General features: G+C 44.1%; 1 protein-coding gene across 1 annotated transcript in view; it reads left to right on the top strand.

Moving 5' to 3' along the window:
* Nucleotides 1-247: 247 nt before the first annotated feature.
* The window catches only part of LOC146007432 (uncharacterized), a gene marked incomplete at its 5' end in the record, with an annotated part of 35,639 nt that continues 16,395 nt past the window's right edge, over nt 248-19,491 (top strand). The window contains 5 exon segments of the mRNA XM_083145782.1: nt 248-1,921; nt 5,989-6,147; nt 13,028-13,507; nt 14,283-14,582; nt 14,728-14,990. Coding sequence (XP_083001908.1) covers nt 248-1,921; nt 5,989-6,147; nt 13,028-13,507; nt 14,283-14,582; nt 14,728-14,990 — 2,876 coding nt within the window.

Genomic DNA, 19,491 nt, shown 5'->3' with positions numbered 1-19,491 from the left:
TCCACCTCTGTCTGTTTTACTTCTCCAAATAAGATGCACATTTTGGGTGAGAAAGATGCTCTGTGCTGCTGTGAGCCACGGGGCCTGGCACGGCTGAGAGGGGCTATTTGGTGCTGCTGCAGTAATTAAGGACCCATCTGTGGAAATGCTCCACGTTGTAACACAAGATCTCTCTTTCCATGCGTGTATTGTATTCCCAGCACAAGGACACCCGAGAAGGAATAATCCTGATGGATAAACCCCATTTTGTTTTTCAGATTTGAAAATAGAAGATGACATCACAGGAAGTTCTCCAGGAGAAAACCGCATTCCTCTAACTATACATTCAGTACATCGCAGTGCAGATACATCGCCTGCTCCCTCCGATAGTGAGGAATGTCCCACTGATGACACCGATAATGAGGAATGTTCCACTGATGCCACCGATAATGAGGAATGTACCACTGATGACACCAATAAGGAGAAATGTCCCACTGATGACACAGATGTTGGTACACCTAGTACATCTCGCAAAGTATTTGCCTGTTCTGAATGTGATAAGTGTTTTCCATGTAAGTCAAGGTTAGAAGCACATCAGAGAACTCACACAGGGGAGAAGCCATTTTCATGCTCTGAGTGTGGGAAATGTTTTAAAGTAAAGTCTCATCTTATTGTGCATCATAGAACCCACACAGGGGAGAAGCCGTTTTCATGTTCCGAGTGCGAGAAATGTTTTACACATAAATCAGCTCTTGTCCTACATCAGAGAACTCACACAGGTGAGAAGCCATTTTCATGTTCCGAGTGTGAGAAATGTTTTGCTTTGAAAGATGATCTTGTTAAACATCAGAGAACTCACACAGGTGAGAAGCCATTTCCATGTTCTGAGTGTGGGAAATGTTTTGCACAAAAAAAAGATCTTGGGAGGCATCAGAGAACTCACACAGGGGAGAAGCCGTATGCATGCTCTGAGTGTGAGAAATGTTATACGCAGAGAGGACAGCTTGTCCGACATCAGAGAACTCACACAGGGGAGAAGCCGTATGCATGTTCTGAGTGTGGGAAATGTTTTATATATAAATCAGAACTTAATAGACATCAGCTAAGCCACACAGGGGAGAAGCCGTTTCCATGTTCTGAATGTGGAAAATGTTTTATATATAAATCAGAACTTAATAGACATCAGCTAAGCCACACAGGGGTGAAGCTGTTTCCATGTTCTGAGTGTGAGAAATTTTTTGCACGTAAATCACATCTTGTTGAACATCAGAGACATCACACAGGGGAGAAGCCATTTCCATGTTCTGAGTGCGAGAAATGTTTTGCAGCTAAAGGAGACCTTGTTAAACATCAGAGAACTCACACAGGTGAAAAGTTTTTATGCTCTGAATGTGGGAAATCTTTTACACAAAAACAAATGCTTTGTGCTCATCAGAGATCTCACACAGGGGAGAAGCCGTATGCATGTTCTGAGTGTGAGAAATGTTTTCCACATAAATCAGCTCTTGTTGCACATCAGAGAACTCACACAGGGGAGAAGCCGTATGCATGTTCTGAGTGCAGGAAATGTTTTCCACATAAATCAGCTCTTGTTGCACATCAGAGAACTCACACAGGGGAGAAGCCGTTTCCATGTTCTGAGTGTGAGAATTTTTTTGCACGCAAATCAAATCTTGTTGAACATCAGAGACATCACACGGGGGAGAAGCCGTTTCCATGTTCTGAGTGCGAGAAATGTTTTGCAGCGAAAGGAAGCCTTGTTAAACATCAGAGAACTCACACAGGGGAGAAGTTTTTATGCTCTGAATGTGGGAAATCTTAACAATCGCTTTGTGCTCATCAGAGAACTCACACAGATGAGAAGCCGTATGCATGTTCTGAGTGTGGGAAATGTTTTATATATAAATATCATCTGGATAGACACCAGAAAATCCACACACAGGTGTAATGTAATACCCGGTAGATAAGGGACATGGTACAGGCTGGTTACATTACTCTGACAATAAAAGGAGAAATGTTGGCATAAATATGATGTATTCACTTATACCAAATTGTCAGGCGCTGTTTGATCTTAAATATTCATAATTTAACCTTATTATTAATATCGGTCTCTATAGGATTTTTCGTGTCAGTGCATACACGAGTAGTCTAAGGGGGACATTTACTAAGATGTGTATTCTGCTTCACATGTGATGTTGCTATGGGCAACCAATCAGAATCTACTTCCTACCTGCCACAGTGTCACTATCGCGCTGCGGGGTCTTCCTCAGCGTTCGGCTCAGGTGTCCCTTTGATAGTCAGATATGAGCTCTCCCGGGGAAGCAGGAGGCTGACATCTCAGTGTTTGAATATTGGCTTCTTTATCCGGGATTAGTTGTAGATTCAGAGCATTTTCTACTTTGTCTCTCATTCGCCATTCAATGTGTTAAATAAGACGGTGGACAGCAGAAGGCAATTGTGAGGGTGAGAACTAATGCTGCCCATACACTTTTGAGTTATTACATGCAATCATTTGATTTTGACCACATCTGGCTGATAGATGAAATGATCGTATGCATTTTAATGGGACCATTTAAAAGGATGCGCGGGCACGCCTTTGAACGCTGCACCGATAGATCGTATGTGCTGCACATCATTTCTGTTGAATTGCAGGAGCGATTGCATGTAGTTTTTAGAATTGTTTAAAACACTGGGCAGCCCTCTGATAGGCTGAGACAGCTTAGCCAATCAGAGGGCTGCCCAGTGTTACAAACAATTTTGCCACCACTGCTGACGCCCGCTAGCACTACACTACAATGCGGTCCTCTGCCAGCACCTGATGTGCCATCTCAAGATGGCATGGACATCGGGTGCTGAAAAGGGGCACTTTTTACACCGCAAGATGCAATCAGGTTTGATGGACATCGCACTTCGATGTTGCATCGAATCCGATAGCATAAGTGTATGGGCAGCATTACTTTTGATATATATGTATATATTCCCTATTTTCTTAAGGCTGTCTCATTCTGTGGTGGTGAGTGTTCCTGCAATGCTGATTATGTATCAGGGGCCGTCTGCACCAATGCACAGAAAGGCAGAAGCGTTCTCTTTTCATTTTCACTCCAACTTGCTGATGACCAAATGCTCTCGCATCTGTTGTGATCATATTACTGCCATACCTCACTGTGTCCCCATGTCTCCTCCCACCTTAGAGGCTAAGCCGTGATTGGCCTGGTTAGTTCCTGATTAGGAGACTACCAGGGAATACCTGGTGCTGTAATCTCTCAGACAGCAGAAGCGCAGGAACTATTCCCAGTGGAGTATTCTATACAGCCAGATCTGTTCTGTTTCTCTGCATCTCTCATCTGTCAGCCTTTAGGACGCTAACTGGTGCTGAGCAATATTATAAATGTATTCACTGGAACCTATGGATACTAAATATTGTATCTATTGCTGAGTACGGAATGTTCTCATTCAGTGTCATGCGTTATAACTGACATTTCCTTGCCGATGTCACTGATCATATTATATCTTAGCCACCTATTGTAGTGACTCGCATCTTATTACCGGTGGTGGCCATTTATAGGAGATAATCCGTAGTGTAACCATTGTATGTGATCACAAAGACCTTTCCTATCATTATAAGGATTTCTGCATTTATTTGTATTGATTATGTCTTTCATGTTTGTCTTTATTGCTAAATATATGACGCTATTTTAAACTATCTTCTGAATAAAAGTTATTTTGAATTAATTCACAGATCATTTTATCTATATCTTTATAAAGTGTGTCCCAAAAACCCTGTTGTTCTTCTTTGGTTTTCTACGACTGACTGTTGTTTTCAGTTATTGCACTGAACCTACCTTGGGAGCACCGCCAACCTGATACCACATGGGATTACCGGTAATGTGGTTTTGATGTTGGTAAAATTTGATTATTTACTTATGTTATACTTCAGTGCCTGTGCGAATCCTCCCCCACAGTGTGTATGGTTGCAGACCCATCAGGTTGTTTTAAAAATGTGTCAGATAAAAGGAACAGGGTACATGCCATACAATACAGTCTCTTACACATTATAACACACATTAGTGTTACACATAATGAAACAAACGGTAGTGCCGCTTATACACATACCACACAGTAGTGCCCCTTATACATTATACCATACAGTAGTGTCCCTTACACATTATGCCACACAGTAGTGTTTCTTACACATTATTATTCTTTATTTATATGGTTACACAAAGGATCCCCAGCACCCAGACGCATAAACGAATATGCAAAACAGGGACTTACAGTTGAACACAACAGAGGACAAGTATAGGGTACATAAAAATAGCTGTATCAGCAGAGGACACTGGAATAATTATCAGAAAATTGCAGAATGTGGTGCCATCAAAGATGGTTTTTAAGTAATAGAAGGAAAAGCACATGAGGGAAAAGGGCCCTGCTCGTAAGAGCTTACATTCTAAAGATGAGGGGCAGACAAATAGGGGTGACACAGATGGGACAGACAGCAAGCATGGAACAGAGAGGTGAGATTTGGTTGGGTTTGGTGAAGAAGTGGGTCCTGAGAGCCTGTGTGAGAGGTAGAGAATTCCAGAGGTAGGGAGCAGCATGTGAAAAGTCTTGGAGGTAGGAGTGGGAGGAAGTAATCCCTGGGCAGGAGAGGCTGCGTGCATTAGCAGAGCGAAGAGGGCAGGCAGTAGTGTAAAGGGCGATGAGGTCAGAGATGTTAATGGCAAAGGAATGGGTGAGGGAGTGATGGAAGCTTAAATTGGATTCTGAAAGGGAAGGGAAGCCATTGAAAGAAACTATAATATTCTTGTAACCTTTGTTTTGTAACAATGGGCTTTGAAGTTTGGACCTGGATTAAATATCTAAATCTTAGTTCTGTTTTTTTTGTGTTTTCCAATCCAAGCGTGCATGTAAGAGTCAGAGCTTGCCCTGGTCATTGGCATACACACGGTACTCTACCTCAGCGCATGTGGTAAATCAAATCGGTTACTGCCACCAGCCAATCAGTAAGGTGTCACGGGCAGCGATTCTCAGATTGGCATACCTGGAGACTTGCCACGCTTACAATAGTAGAATTTATCACCCTTTCAGACCTGACCTCTGACAGACTGATTAGAAGAGAATTACAACGAATTGAACTTCAAAAATAAAAAATTCCTTAGGGACAGATTCAATATACCACCCAGAGACAAGAAGAAACCAATTAAGACTTTAGAGAAAAACCCATTGAAGAGCAGTTCAGTATACAAAAGACTCAACCTAACAAACCAGCAGTATATGACATCACTACATACCAGCAGTATATGACATCACTACATACCAGCAGTATATGACATCACTACATACCAGCAGTATATGACATCACTACATACCAAAGCAAGACAAGAAACAGAGACCCCAGCAGAAAACAATATTCTAGCTGATGAGACAACGAATACATCGATATCTGAACAATCGTTTCCAATACATAAAGTAGAAACACCGTTAGAAGAAAACGCACATTACGACCATCTAGCTAGGATTTCACTAGAACAAGGGTGGGAATCAAGCAGAACAGAGGGACATACCATCAGATTCTCAATATTAAAAACAGAATTCACAATACATCAGGGTACACCTGAGAAAGGATCAGAACTAGAATCAAACTTGGACCAAAGAACATCTAACCAACATCGGACCTCACCAAGTGAGACAACAAGCACCCAGACATGTGTAGACATAGCACCTCTTTTTTTTTTAGGGGTGAAACACACAGCACCTCCATAAATAAAGAAAGCAACGAGATGGAGAAATGTAACAAACAAAATAAGAGGACTAGAAGAGGGTGCAGAGGAGGAGGTGGCAAGAAAGAGAGTAAGACACAGGAGGGGGAAATAGGAAAAGGAATATTCATTTTAAGAAACCATAACATGATCAAAGAACATACAAAATTACTAGGTAAAGGGCTAAAGTTCACTCCTACCAATCAATGAGACAAGTTCCAGACGTACCTTGATTTACATAATTTTACAGGAAAACTCACATAACAAGAAGTTTTTTGCAAATACAACGGCAGCACCAGTAAGAAACACCGATAATGGGGACCAATACAAACATACACACCAAAAACCAGCATCAACCTTCTACGCCAGCTACATGAAAGGCGCACAGATAGACCATTTCACCAAGATGGTAGAAAAAGATCTAGAAAAACTAGACATACACAATCATGACAGAAACCTAACTATTATTATTATTATTATAATTTTATTTATAAGGTGCCACAAGTGTTTCGCAGCGCCGTACAAAGGAACAATACAGGGAGACAAAACTTGGCATAACATTGAATAAATAACAAAAATACAGTACAAATAAAGAGCACCACAGTTCAATACACATTACAGCTTAAATGTAAGTAGTGAGGACCCAATCAACATACAACTAGAGGCTTGAGGCCAATGATGGAGATGAGTATGAAGATGGTCACTGAGTGTTGGAGTAAAGGAGAGCTGTGAGTGAAATGTGAAGAGAAGTGGGCTTTGACAACAGAAGGGAAGAGGGCCCTACTCGGAGGAGCTTACAATCTAGTAGGAAGGGGAGACAGACAGATTACAAGAGGTGCAAGCGAGGGGGTGGTGGTTAGATAGCAGGATGTAAACAGGCAAGGGGTCGGAGAACCAGCTGGTTTATGCAGTGGAAGGGTACGCTTTGATGAATAGGTGAGTTTTCAGTGCCTGTTTGAAGCTTTGCAAGGTCGGGGAGAGTCTAATGGAGCGAGGGAGTGCGTTCCACTGAAGGGGTGCAGCACGGGCAAAGTCCTGTACTCTAGCATGGGAAGCAGTGATCAGGGTGGAGGAGAGACGACAGTCGTCAGCTGACCGTAGAGGGCGGGAGGGTGTATGAATGAATAATAACTAGAAAAGAAATATCAGCATTACAGGATCTACAAAACAATCACTCAATAATAATAATAAAACCAGTTGACAAAGGGGGAGGGATTATAATTCTTAATAAAGCCGATTACCTAGAGCAGTGGTTCTCAATGCCGGTTCTCAGGACCCCCCAACCGTGCATGTTTTCCAGGTCTCCACACAGTGGGCCTTATTCTAGTTCACTTTTAGAGGCAAATTCCTTCTCAAATGGACAAAACCATGTGCACTGCAGGGGGGCAGATATAACATGTGCAGAGAGAGTTAGATTTGGGTGGGGTTTTTCTTCAAAGTGAGATCTATATTGCAGTGTAAAAATAAAGCAGTCAGTATTTTCCCTGTACAGAAACAAAATAACTCACCCAAATCTAATTCTATCTGCACCTGTTACATCTGCCCCCCTGCAGTGCACATGGTTTTGTCCATCTGAGAAGGAATTTGCCTCTAAGAGTGAACTAGAATAAGGCCCAGAATCACAGATGAAATAATTAGCTCCACCTGTGGATCTTTTAAAATCTGTCAGTGAATAATGAGTGCACCTGCTGGGTGACATGGAAAACGTCCTTGAGGACGAGGTTGAGAACCACTGACCTAGAAGAATCACAGAGAATTCTGGGGGATACAAAAACATACTCCCGCCTAAAACAAGACCCAACCATTAAATTCAAACAAGAGTTAGACAAACACTTACATGAAGGACATACAATGGGGATCCTGAAACAAAAAGTATTACAATTCATACAGACCAACCATCCAGTTAGTAAGTTTTACTATCTCCCGAAAATCCACAAAAATGCTGTAAAGCCTGGTAGGCCAATAAATCATCAAACCTCTCACGATACTTGGATACCTTTTTGCAGCCATATGTTCAAAAACAGATCATTTCTAAGAGACACCACACATATACTAGACAAACTTCCAAATACCCAATGGGACCAAGACCTCTGGATGGCCACATCCATTGTTACATCATTATATTCAGTGATAGAACATGAGCAAGGGCTAGAAAGTATTAAATACCATCTCACACAGGATAAAGATTTAGCAACAGAACAGATACAATTCATTATCACCAGCATAGATTTCATTCTTAAACACAATTATGTCTGGTTTGAGAATTGTTTTTTTATGCAGACCACTGGGACAGCAATGGGCACGAGATTCGCCCCCAGAAACGCCAACCTCTTCCTGAGTTGGTGGGAGGACCACCACATATGGGGGGAGGTGACTAGAGGCGAATCTCGTGCTACGGACAAGGTACATAGATGATGTGCTCTTCATCTGGAGAGGGGATGAGCAGTCATTAAAATAATTCATTTCACACAAACAATAACAAGAACAATCTAATTTTCACAACCAAAAAATAAGTACATTTCCTCGACCTAAACATTTACACAGACAAATCTTGGATTCAAACAAAAACATAATTAAAAAAACAGTAGATGTAAACAGCTACATACTGTCAACCAGTTGGCATCACCCAAACTGGATGAATTCAGTCTCCAAAAGCCAGTTTATGAGACTAAGATGAAACTGCTCCAACATTTTATACTACATAAAACAAGGGAATGAACTGGCCAGTGAATTCAAAGAAAAACAATATGAAGAAAACAAAATCAGTGAAGCCTTTCAACAAATTCAACAGACCAATAGAGAAGACCTATTGAAATACAGAGATAAAGGACCAGATAAAGATCCAATCCTTAATGAGGTACCTTTCATCACACAATACTCCAAACAACCAGGACAATTGAGGACAATTCTAATCAAACACTGGCCAATACTATTAGAAGATGAAGTTCTGGAAGACCATCTCCCACAAATACCAAAACTTATATTCAAAAAGGCACCTGATTTAAAACAAAAATAAACAACCATATCCCCCCAAAACCTGCCATACAAACAACAATAGCTCAGTACCCCCCTAACAAAAGATTTCTTCTATTGTGGAAACTGTGCCAGTTGTAACAACCAAAAACAAAGAAGCACCAGACCCACCACCGACTTTAAATCCTTTATCAATGACGAAACATTTAAAATAAAGCAAGAAATCACATGCGACAGTAAGGGTGTCATTTATCTCCTGAAATGTGGGTGCAACAAACAATGCGTTGGCAGAACTACCAGACAACTAAAAGAGCGTATATACGAGCACTTAAGGAACATAAAAGAGGGTACAAGGAACACAATATCTCAAGAAACTTCACCATGATAGTGACCCACAATTAGGGAAGCCAATCCCAGGGCAATTTTTCAATCCCGGGATTGAAAAATGCTCAATGCCCTGCATGTTTACTTACATGGGCATGGTGATGTTGCCGGGAGGGTGGGCGTGGAGCCGGGAGGGGTCGCCGGGAGCCGGGTGGGTAGGAGGGATCTCCGGGAGCCAGCCAGCATGTTGTCTAGGACAGGAGCAGGCAGGAAGCCAGGTGGGGGAGAGAGTTCTCCGTGAGCCGGGTGGGTAGGCAGGGTCTCCGGGAGCCAGCACGCAGGACACTTCTTAGACTGTCTGTGCGGCCTGCGCAGCGTGACCTATGACCTCGTCACACTGCGCAGGGCCGCACTGCCGGGTGCAGGGGAAGTCTGGCAGCGTCTGAGCGATGCTCAGACGCTGCCCAGCATTAGACTGCGCAGATCCCGAAATCCCGGGATTGGATACACCAATCCCGGTGTTTTGGGGGCCAAATCCCGGGATCCCGCCGATACCGATCTCAGGATTGGCCACCCTACCCACAATCATTGAAAATTGTGGGTATAGAATTGTTACATTCAAACTGGAGGGGGGGAGACTATACACATAAAATCAACAAAGCAGAATTAAAATGAATGTAAAAACATAAAACATTTGCACCAAGAGGGCTCAACCTACACAATGAGGTTAAACCAATCATTGGCAAAAAAATAGAGCACAAAGAACAAATCTAAACAAAAGTCCATTCCTCCATCAGAAACCAGTACACAGCATAAGCATTAATATGAGTATAGTTTGAATGTACAATAATATTATCAAATACACTTCTTAATAAAGGGATAATGAATTTAAAATAAATTCAACGAACCACAGGCTAAATCAATCATTGGAAGTAAATAATTAATAAATAATTAATCAGACTACAGAACATCAATAGCTCACACACTTTAAAATATCACTTTTCACAGCAGCTAATTACAACAAACATTTGGACTCTAAATACTTAACACATATACTCTCCGAGAGAAAGATTACATTGATAACAAATTATCTAGTCGTATACACAGAGGAAATAATATATCAAAGAAGCATCTTAGGTACACAAGAGATTTTTCCAGACATCGACAGAAGCATTGACAAAGATTCCGACCTTTAGGTACTAACGGGGCTGCGACTAAGGAAGACTGTTAGGTCCTAGTGTAAATAGGGTAGACTGTTAGGTGCTGACAGGGGCACATTCTAGGGGAATGTCATGTCCAATTGAACAAAAAAGAGGGATACTTTGGAAAAACATATATAAAAACTAATCGCACTGCTAACACAAGAGGATAAAATGTACAATAATGACAGCAATGCCTAAAACCAAACAGATATGATATTCTAGAGATACGCAGACAAAATAATTGAAAAAACAATGAAAAGTACACCACTGGAGCCAATCAGAAGGCATTGATGACAGACACTCTGACCGACCAATACAAAATGATTACCAGAACCATCCAGAGAACGGAGAAGGTTTTAAACACACAGACTTTTCCAAAGCACAAACTTCCTTGAAGGCTTACAAGCTGAAACGCGTTGGAGACAGACGAAGATGGGAACGATCCAACCTGCACCCATACGGTGACAGCCGGGAGCACTCTTCTCGCAGCTGAACGGGAGCCAGATGGACTGCAAGGAAAGGGTAAGTAGGAGGCCGCAAGTGACGAGCGAGGCAGGAGGGATCCCGGTCTGAATAAGCTAGGCAGTGTCCACGGCAATGCTGTTGACCGGAACATCGCACTCTGCTATTTGAAGTCCCTGAAGCCGCCGGATATCAGCGGCGGTCGGTGCGTGGAGTGTACACATGTGCAACAACTTCACCATCTGGGGCTATCAGTTGAGACGCCGACACCCCTAAGCTGCACCAGTCCCTCTCCTCTGAAAACCTGCAGCAACAAACCAGCGGGCTTTTAAAGGGGTACCCGAAGACATAATTTATCTGATAAGCGGGACGCGGCATTTAGATAACATACTTAACTTTTGAAGAAACTGTGGACAGAGACTTTCATAATAATAGTGTATTTTCACATCTAGGTTTTATTCACCACCTTCAAATATTTAAAATTACACAAACACACACAGCCATGTCTGTATGTGTGTGTGTGTGTATTTTTATGTTTGTATTTTTTTTTTCCATACAAAGAAAAAGAAAGTAAGTACATAGTATAATGCATTTACATCATTTAGTACATTTCTCCAACAATGGTAATAATTCAATGGAGATAAGCATCGAAAGACCATAGCAGACCTCTCAATTTATGGATATTCTCCCTTAGTAATTTGGTTTCTGTGTAAATCAGTGTGTGGGATTTCTATGTGAGTCCATTTATACCATATACCGCATAGAACTGATGAGAAAACTCGAATGCGTGTGTTTCTATATATCCTATCTAACTGTGACGGTCAAAATAACCAAAAAATGGTTCTTTTAAATTTCAACATGTAGTAGTAAGTGTATTTACTGTGTAGTGAAATGTATGAGCAAATTGCCAGACCGTTAAAGCTTGACGAAGTAAAAGTTTAACCGATGATACGCCTGAAAGTAAAAAATTGTAGTGGAGAGAAGGAAAAAGTAGAGGAACGGTCCACCTGCTCAGCTAAAAAAATGACCATTGTTGGATCCACCGTTCCCTTCACCCATTCAGACAGATGCGCCAGTTGTGAGGCCACATAATACAGTCGCAGATTGGGGAGTCCCAAACCTCCCGATGACTGGGCCTTATACAGGGTTTTAATAGCAATTCTAGCTGTACCATTATTCCAAATAAAGGATCATTTCTCTTTCAATGGTCCTGGTGACACAGCTTCACATTGGGCTGTAGGAGGGTCCGCAGGAGCCAGGCACCTATACCAAAGCTTTTAGAAAGGTAGGCTCCTCCCACTGCATCCCAGAATCCTCAGTTCGTGTTAGGTGCCCATCGGAGTGGGTGTTATACTGAAGAGGCCGCTGCGCAGCTGAAGATTAGAGATAGATAGGTGTTTTTTATTTTCTTAATTTTGCACTTATAGGTAGGACGCAGTGCTGAGGATTCTCACAGAATCCTCACACTGCCAGCGCTGTATGAGCTGACAGAAGCGCGTCCTGTCAGCTCCCTGCGCACAGAGGAGACACTGTTCTCTCTGTGCGGCGCTGACAGCTTCTATTAAGAAGCTGCCTGGGCTCCGGAGTGCACTGAACCGGCTTCACGCAGGTGAGGTTCATGGGGAGGGGCGCTCCGTTATGGGGGCGGCCATTTTATGCGGAGCTTACAAGCTGAGCTCCTTATTGAAAAAGACAGCAGCTTGTCACAGGACGATTCCAAGTGGTCCCTATGCGAAGGGGAGACAATAGGAATGAGGAGATCCAACAGTGGGAGCAGCTACTGGGGGTAGTTTGGCGCCAAAACTCCACAAACCCCGCAGCAGCAGGGACAGTTGGTCTCTTCCCTCACTCTGCTTGGCGCTGCTTTGGGAGACGCTGACTGTGGAGCTGAAGCGCTGTTTTCTGGCTGAGTGGTGGATTTCCTGGGCACCGCTACCCCCTTCATCTGGAGGAGAATTCCAGAGCTTCAGACAGATAAGTGCTGTGATATGCATTGACTCTGTATATAACGCCTGTCAGTTTGCACTGTGTGAAAATACGTAATCATGTCAGAGCAAAAGTCTGTAACTTTGGGGGAGGGAGCCCTATTTACATTGTGCACATGCAGTGTTTGTGCACTTCAAATATCCCCTGAACAGATGGCCAAGGGGGGATTGTGCCTTGCTTGCGTAGCTGTGAGACCGATGGGCAGTGAACCCCAGAGGGTAGAGCAGACAGAGCCTGCGTGGGCTAATGCCCTGGGCAGGTCAGTGAATGCCTTAGTGCAGTTGTTTGACAAACAGAGATGTTGGGGTATCTTCCCCTAAACCTATATCATCTTCTCAACAGTCCTCTGGCTCCTTGCCTCTGACTCAAGCAGATCCTGGTCTGTTGCAGGTGATGCAGGACACTGCTAAGGGTATCAGAAGGTTTAATGCTCTGCTGGATAGATTTGACAATGATTCCGAGGGGACTCCTAGACCGTCTTATTCGGTCCCTTTGCTGCCTGTTGATTCAGGGGAGGAAGGAGAGTGCACCTCAGATATTCACTGGGAGCAGGGTGATGATTTTGAGGATACCTCAACCCCTGTGGTGGAGGATTTGATTGCTGCTGTTAAGCAGGCCTTGAATTTGTCTGAAGAAGACAAGACTCCTTTTAAAGGGGTGTTTAAGAGGCAACGTAGAGAGGCTGTTTCCTTCCCGGCAGATGAAGGTTTACAGGATCTTTTAGAAGGGGCTTGGAAAATGCCTGATAAGAGGCTCCAAAATTTTCGGCCTTTCGGCCCTCCTCTAGAGGAGGTGCATCCTTTTGGGTCCAGTCTTTTAGGGGTAAATTCCAGTCCAGTAAAGGAAAAGCCCCAAAATCTTGCTTCGGCTCTTTCCATAAGAAACTGAGCACCAAAGGTGATGAAAAGCCCTCGGCATGACTGCCTGGGGAATCCCCATCTGTCTTCAGAGTAGGGGGTCGTCTTTTAAGGTTTCGGGAAGCTTGAGCCTTGTTGGATCAGGATCCTTGGATGTTAGACATTGTCTCTAAGGGATACGAGATCCCTTTCAGGGGTCTTCCTCCGAGAAGATTCTTACCCACACCACTCCCAAAGGAGTCACGACTCCGAACTGCTCTTTTGGGGGGGGCTCAGTCGCTTCTAGAAAAAGGAGTGGTGATCCCGGTACCACGGGAGGAATGGAAAAAAGGCTTTTATTCCATTCTGTTTTTAGTGCCCAAACCAGATGGAACCTTCAGACCCATCCTGAATCTGAAGTCATTAAATCTTCACCTGTGGGGGGATCACTTCAAGATGGAGTCTCTGCGGTCTGTGCTTCTCAGCCTAGACCAGGGAGAATTTTTGGCGTCCATGGACATCCAGGACGCATATTTACATGTCCCAATTCACCTGAAGCATCAGGCTCTTTTGAGGTTTGCAATCGGGGACTGACATTTTCAATTCCAGGCGCTGCCCTTTGGACTGGCTAAGGCTCCACTACCGACACCAGTCTCAGGGGCTTGGGGGCAGTAGTCCTGGACCTGAGGCTTCAGGGCCTGTGGACTGCAGTGGAGTCAGCTGTCCCGATAAACATCCTGGAGCTTTGGGCTGTTTGCAAGGCCTTATCCCTGTCGGAAGACAGACTGAGAGGCCTCCCCATAAGGATTCAGTCGGACAACGCCACGGCTGTGGCATATCTGAATCATCAGGGCGGCACACGCAGCATGCTGGCTATGAGTGAGGTGTCGCGGATTCTATTGTGGGCGGAGCAGAATGTTCCAGACTTATCGGCAATATTCATACCAGGTGTGAGGAATGTGGAGGCCGATTTCTTGAGCAGGGAAGAGCTGCTAGAAGGGAAATGGACGTTGAATCCACAGATCTTCCAGCAGATTGCATCTCGGTGGGGGCTCCCGGAGGTGGATTTAATGGCGTTCAGGTTTAACCATCAACCAAATTCTTTTCCAGGACTAGGGATCCTCTGGCGTCAGCTGTGGATGCAATGACCATACCCTGGACAGGGAATCTGGCATACATTTTTCCACCATTCCCGATGATTGCCAGGGTTCTGAAGAGGATCAGATACCAAGGGATTCCAGTAATACTGATAGCTCCAGATTGGCCAAGGAGGTCTTGGTACTCGAGTGTTCGGAGACTATCAGTAGAGTCGTGGCGTCTACCTCTAAGGCCAGACCTACTAAGTCAAGGGCCGTTTTTTCATCAGGATTTAGCTCGGCTAACTTTGACGGCTTGGCTATTGAAACCGCCATTTTAAATAACAAAGGATTTTCTGAAGCGGTTGTGAATACTATGATCAAGGCTAGAAAGTCGGTGTCTTCGGCTAACTACTATAGGGTCTGGAAGACATATATTAGATGGTGTGAGCGCCAGAAGTCTCATACGTCCAGAGTCCGGCTATCTAAGTTGCTTGAATTCCTTCAGGATGGATTTTCTTCAGAGCTGAGTCTCCAGTCTCTTAAAGTCCAGATATCGGCACTGTCGATTTTCTTTCAGAAAAGGGTGGCTGTGCTTCCGGAGGTGCAAACCTTCCTTCAGGGAGTTACCAGATTAAAACCACCATACAAACAACCGGTGGCACCATGGGATTTGTCTCTGGTGTTGGAGATACTTCAAAAGCCTCCTTTTGAACCATTAAGGTCGGCTGACCTCAAGTTTTTCATTTGGAAGTTAGTGTTTTTGTTGGCTGTTTCCTTTGTAAAGGGGGTTTCGGAGTTGGGAGCATTGTCTTGTAAGCCTCCCTTCTTAATCTTTCATGATAAGGCTGTTCTGAGAACAGTACCCCAGTTTTTGCCGAAAGTGGTTTCGGCTTTCCATTTAAATCAGGATATTGTTCTTCCTGTGTTTCAACCCCCAGAGGGTTCCAAGAAAAGGGACAAATTGAGGAATTTGGATGTGGTGCATGCCTTGCGCATTTATATGGACAGTTAAAGTTTTTCAGAAGACAGATACTTTACTGGTTTTATATGATGTACAAGATAGGCTGGCCCGCTTCAAAACAGACCATTGCCAGGTGGTTGAGATCAGTTATTGCGTTTGTATATACTAAGGTTGGTAGGCCTGTACCAGCCAGAATAAACGCACATACCACCAGGTCTGTTGCCACCTCTTGGGCGGTTCGCCATTGGAACTACGGCTGAGCAAGTATGCAGGGCTGCCACTTGGTCATCTGTTCACACTTTTGCCAAATTCTACAGGTTACATGAGTTCGCGTTGGAGGACGCATCATTTGGGCGAGCAGTGATGAGAGCTGCAGACCTGAGCGTACCCTCCCAATGGACCGGCTCTTGAACGTCCCAATGTGAAGCTGTGTCACTAGGACCATTGAAAGAGAAAAAGGGATTTTTGTAAGAACTTACCGTTCGAATCCCTTTCTCTGATATGGTCCTGGTGACACAGCGATCCCTCCCTTACACTCAGTAAGTATTGCCGTTTTCATGATGTATCGTGTTATGATGGTAAAATTGAAGTTTCTGCATATGATATGTTCAGGCGTTTGTACTGAGTTGATGTATTCCAGTGGCTTTGAAAGTTGAACTGAGGATTCTGGGATGCAGTGGGAGGAGCCTACCTCTCTAAAGCTTTGGTATAGGTGCCTGGCTCCTGTGGACCCTCCTACATCCCAATGTGAAGCTGTGTCACCAGGACCATATCAGAGAAAGGGATTTGAATGGTAAGTTCTTACAAAAATCCCTTTATGGTGTCTCTGACCTATGTAGGGGTTACTTATTTATAAAACTCTACGTTGCTCAGCTGGAGGATCCCTTCCCGTGGAGGACAGTTGTTCCACATTTTGTTTGGTTTCCCATTGTACGGGTTTTAGTTAGCTTTACTCTTGTCTGCTCCAGAGGTGGTGGGCACCTTGTTTCCTTGCAAATTCCTGGTGGCACCGGGGTTGGGGTGAACCTAATTTACCCCTTCAAATGTGGCTACTATAGGTGAAGTCTTAGCGCTGCTGCCTATAACCTTTGGAGTCAGGTGTGGTGCTGTGGCCTGGTGTGGTGCTGTGGTCAGTCTCCTTCTGTATTTGTACACGGGTACTCCCCAGAGTACTAACACTAAGGTAGCCAGTACCCCATTCTGGTATCCGGAACAGCTGTCTTAGGTGGTCTACACCCTATCCCGCCACCAGAAATAGCTGCTGAATGTAGACTACACTTTGCCCAGCAGCCACAATGGCAAAGGTGGTCTGCACCCTATTCTGCTACCTTAAGTGGTTGGCTAAGGTGGTCTGCTCCCTATTCTGGTGCCTTGAATGGTTGGCTAAGGTGGTCTGCTCCCTATTCTGGTGCCTTAAATGGTTGGCTAAGGTGATCTGCAAAGCTGGGCAGTTAGACTCAGTGCCCTCACCAAGGAGTTTAGCTAAGTCTCACGGCCAGAGAATTTATGCATAGGTCCTACATCCTACCCGCCAAGCTTCCAGCACCATAAGTGCAGCCCGTCCGGGGACCGCAGCCTGTCACTGATCCACAACAACCATCCGATGTGACATTGGCTAAGGTGGTCTGCTCCCTACTCTGGTACCTAGAATGGTTGGCAAGTCGGACTGAAGAAGAAAGATGACTCTTTGTTGGGACACTTCTTTATAAAATGTATTATTTTTATTGATATACGTTAAAATCTATATTCCTACACTATACTTTTGCGCTTAATTGCCACCCAATAGCAACTATATAATTAATAATTGCACTACTAGATACCTGTTTTAAAGAGTGAAAAGATAATGACATCAAACAATAGTGGATCAAGAATATTTATTGGTACTTGTTTCCTAGCACGGTGCCACCGATTTTGATCAAAGTGCATCTTATCGCATTGCATGCAATATAGCGGCATGCGATGCGATTTTTAATTGTACAAGCACAATGATGGGTGCTTACAATGTTAAATGCACCCCCATTGTCAACGCCCCCCCACTATCAACGCCAACCGTAAGCGCAGTGAGCCCGCGAGGGGCGGCAGTACTCGTCCTCCGACCTTTTCATAACCCCACTATCCACGTCGGAGCGGAGTTGATTTTAGATAGTGTGGCGAGCGCAGCGAGCCACCATGCCCGAAGCGTGGCGAGGGGACATGGATTACTTTCCATGTATTCCACGTCCCCTCGCGGGGCTCACCACGCTTCGGGCTCGCCACACTATCTAAAATCAACTCAATGCCGACGTGGATAGTGGGGGTATGAAAAGGTCGGAGGACGCGTACCGCTGCCCCTCGTGGGCTCGCTGTGCTTGCCACACTTCGGGTTGGCGATGATAGTGGGGGTGTCGTTGACAATGGGGGTGCATTTAACATTGTAAGCACCCATCATTGTGCTTGTACAATTAAAAATTGCATCACATGCCATTTGCTGGCATGCAATGCTATGCAATATTTCATTGTACAAGCACTCCTGGTAATTTAACGGGAATATCGCATTGCATACCATCACATACCACTCAATAAGGATGGTATGCGATGGGCGCCCTGTTAGGAAACAAGTACCTATTTATTTGTATCAGCTGTGATAGCCAATGATCTCACTTTGGGAGTTTATCACATCCCTTGTGGCATTAATCTTTAACAGATTTTTTATATAAGTGATATATTAACAAACATTGGGGCAGATGTATGAAGGGTCGTTATGGGGGAGAAGGGGTATCAGCGCATGTTATGTGCACTGATACCGCTTCTCCCCCATGTATGAAGCAGCCAGCGTGCGGTACAGGACAGAGGCGCTATGCGCCCCTGTCCATATCGGCGCTGCTATCTAAATGATAGCAGGCCGAATGTATGCCCAGTGCAGCCGGCCGGGGGACAGGAGACAGCGCATCAGTGTAAACTGATGCACTGTCTCCAGGAGGGGACATCGCCGGAGGGGGAGGGGGGTAGCGCTCCCCCGCTTCGGTGATCTTGTCGGTCTCCCCTCCTCCTCGCTAATGAGGCGAAGCAGGAAGTATTATAGCTATAATACATCTGCCCCATTACGTGAAACATCAAATTAAATATAAATGTTAAAAATTGACAAAGATATTATTCTGGGTCTGGGTGACTGTCTCAGGCTGATAGCCACAATGTTAATGGAATACTCATTCAGGAAAATATTGTGTGTGTGTATATGTGTATATACACACACACACACACATACACACTGCCGACAACGCAGATTTACATATTATTACACAGAGGGAGAAGATGAGGAGTATCAATGGGAGATTATGAAAGAAGGACTGCTCCCTTATGCCTCAAATTGTTCCTGCTCTCTTGCCATGTGTCTCAAGGACAGTGAACGGACTGGATGAGGGCACAATTAAATAGAGGCTTATTAGCAGCAGTAGAAGGAAGATATGGGGATCTGCTGTTGAGGTCCAGTGCCAGGTTTCTAACCAGTTTAGAATAACCCAGCGCAGGGGGTCAAACTAGGACTGGCCAACAATGAGAGTCCCCTAGTGGTGTAAAGTAGATAGCCAAGGTATAGTTTATATAATAAATCCCCTAATGGGGTAAGATAGGCAGTAGATAGCCAAAGTATAATTCCAATAAACCATATGTCTTAATAGATGGTAAGCTATTCAGTTCTATCTTATTCAGATGTACTCTAGCACTCCATGGTGATGTATATCTTATACAGATTCCCCCCAACTCTTTCCTGTATCCCAAAGTGCGGACATCCGTTTAGGTACTACTGATTAAATGCTCTTATATTTCTCAATTTATAGATAACATTAAATAACATCCTCATATTTCTCTAAATAAATATGCACTGTGTCCATTTAAATACTTGCTCCTCGATGACGGATGTATATAGAAAACCGGGGGTAATGGACTTAGTAA

Source organism: Crinia signifera, chromosome 6 (assembly GCF_055691185.1).
Source record: "Crinia signifera chromosome 6, ASM5569118v1, whole genome shotgun sequence".
Lineage (NCBI taxonomy): Eukaryota > Metazoa > Chordata > Amphibia > Anura > Myobatrachidae > Crinia > Crinia signifera.
The sequence above is the reverse complement of the archived record's forward strand: the minus strand, read 5'-3'. Positions and strand labels throughout refer to the sequence as shown.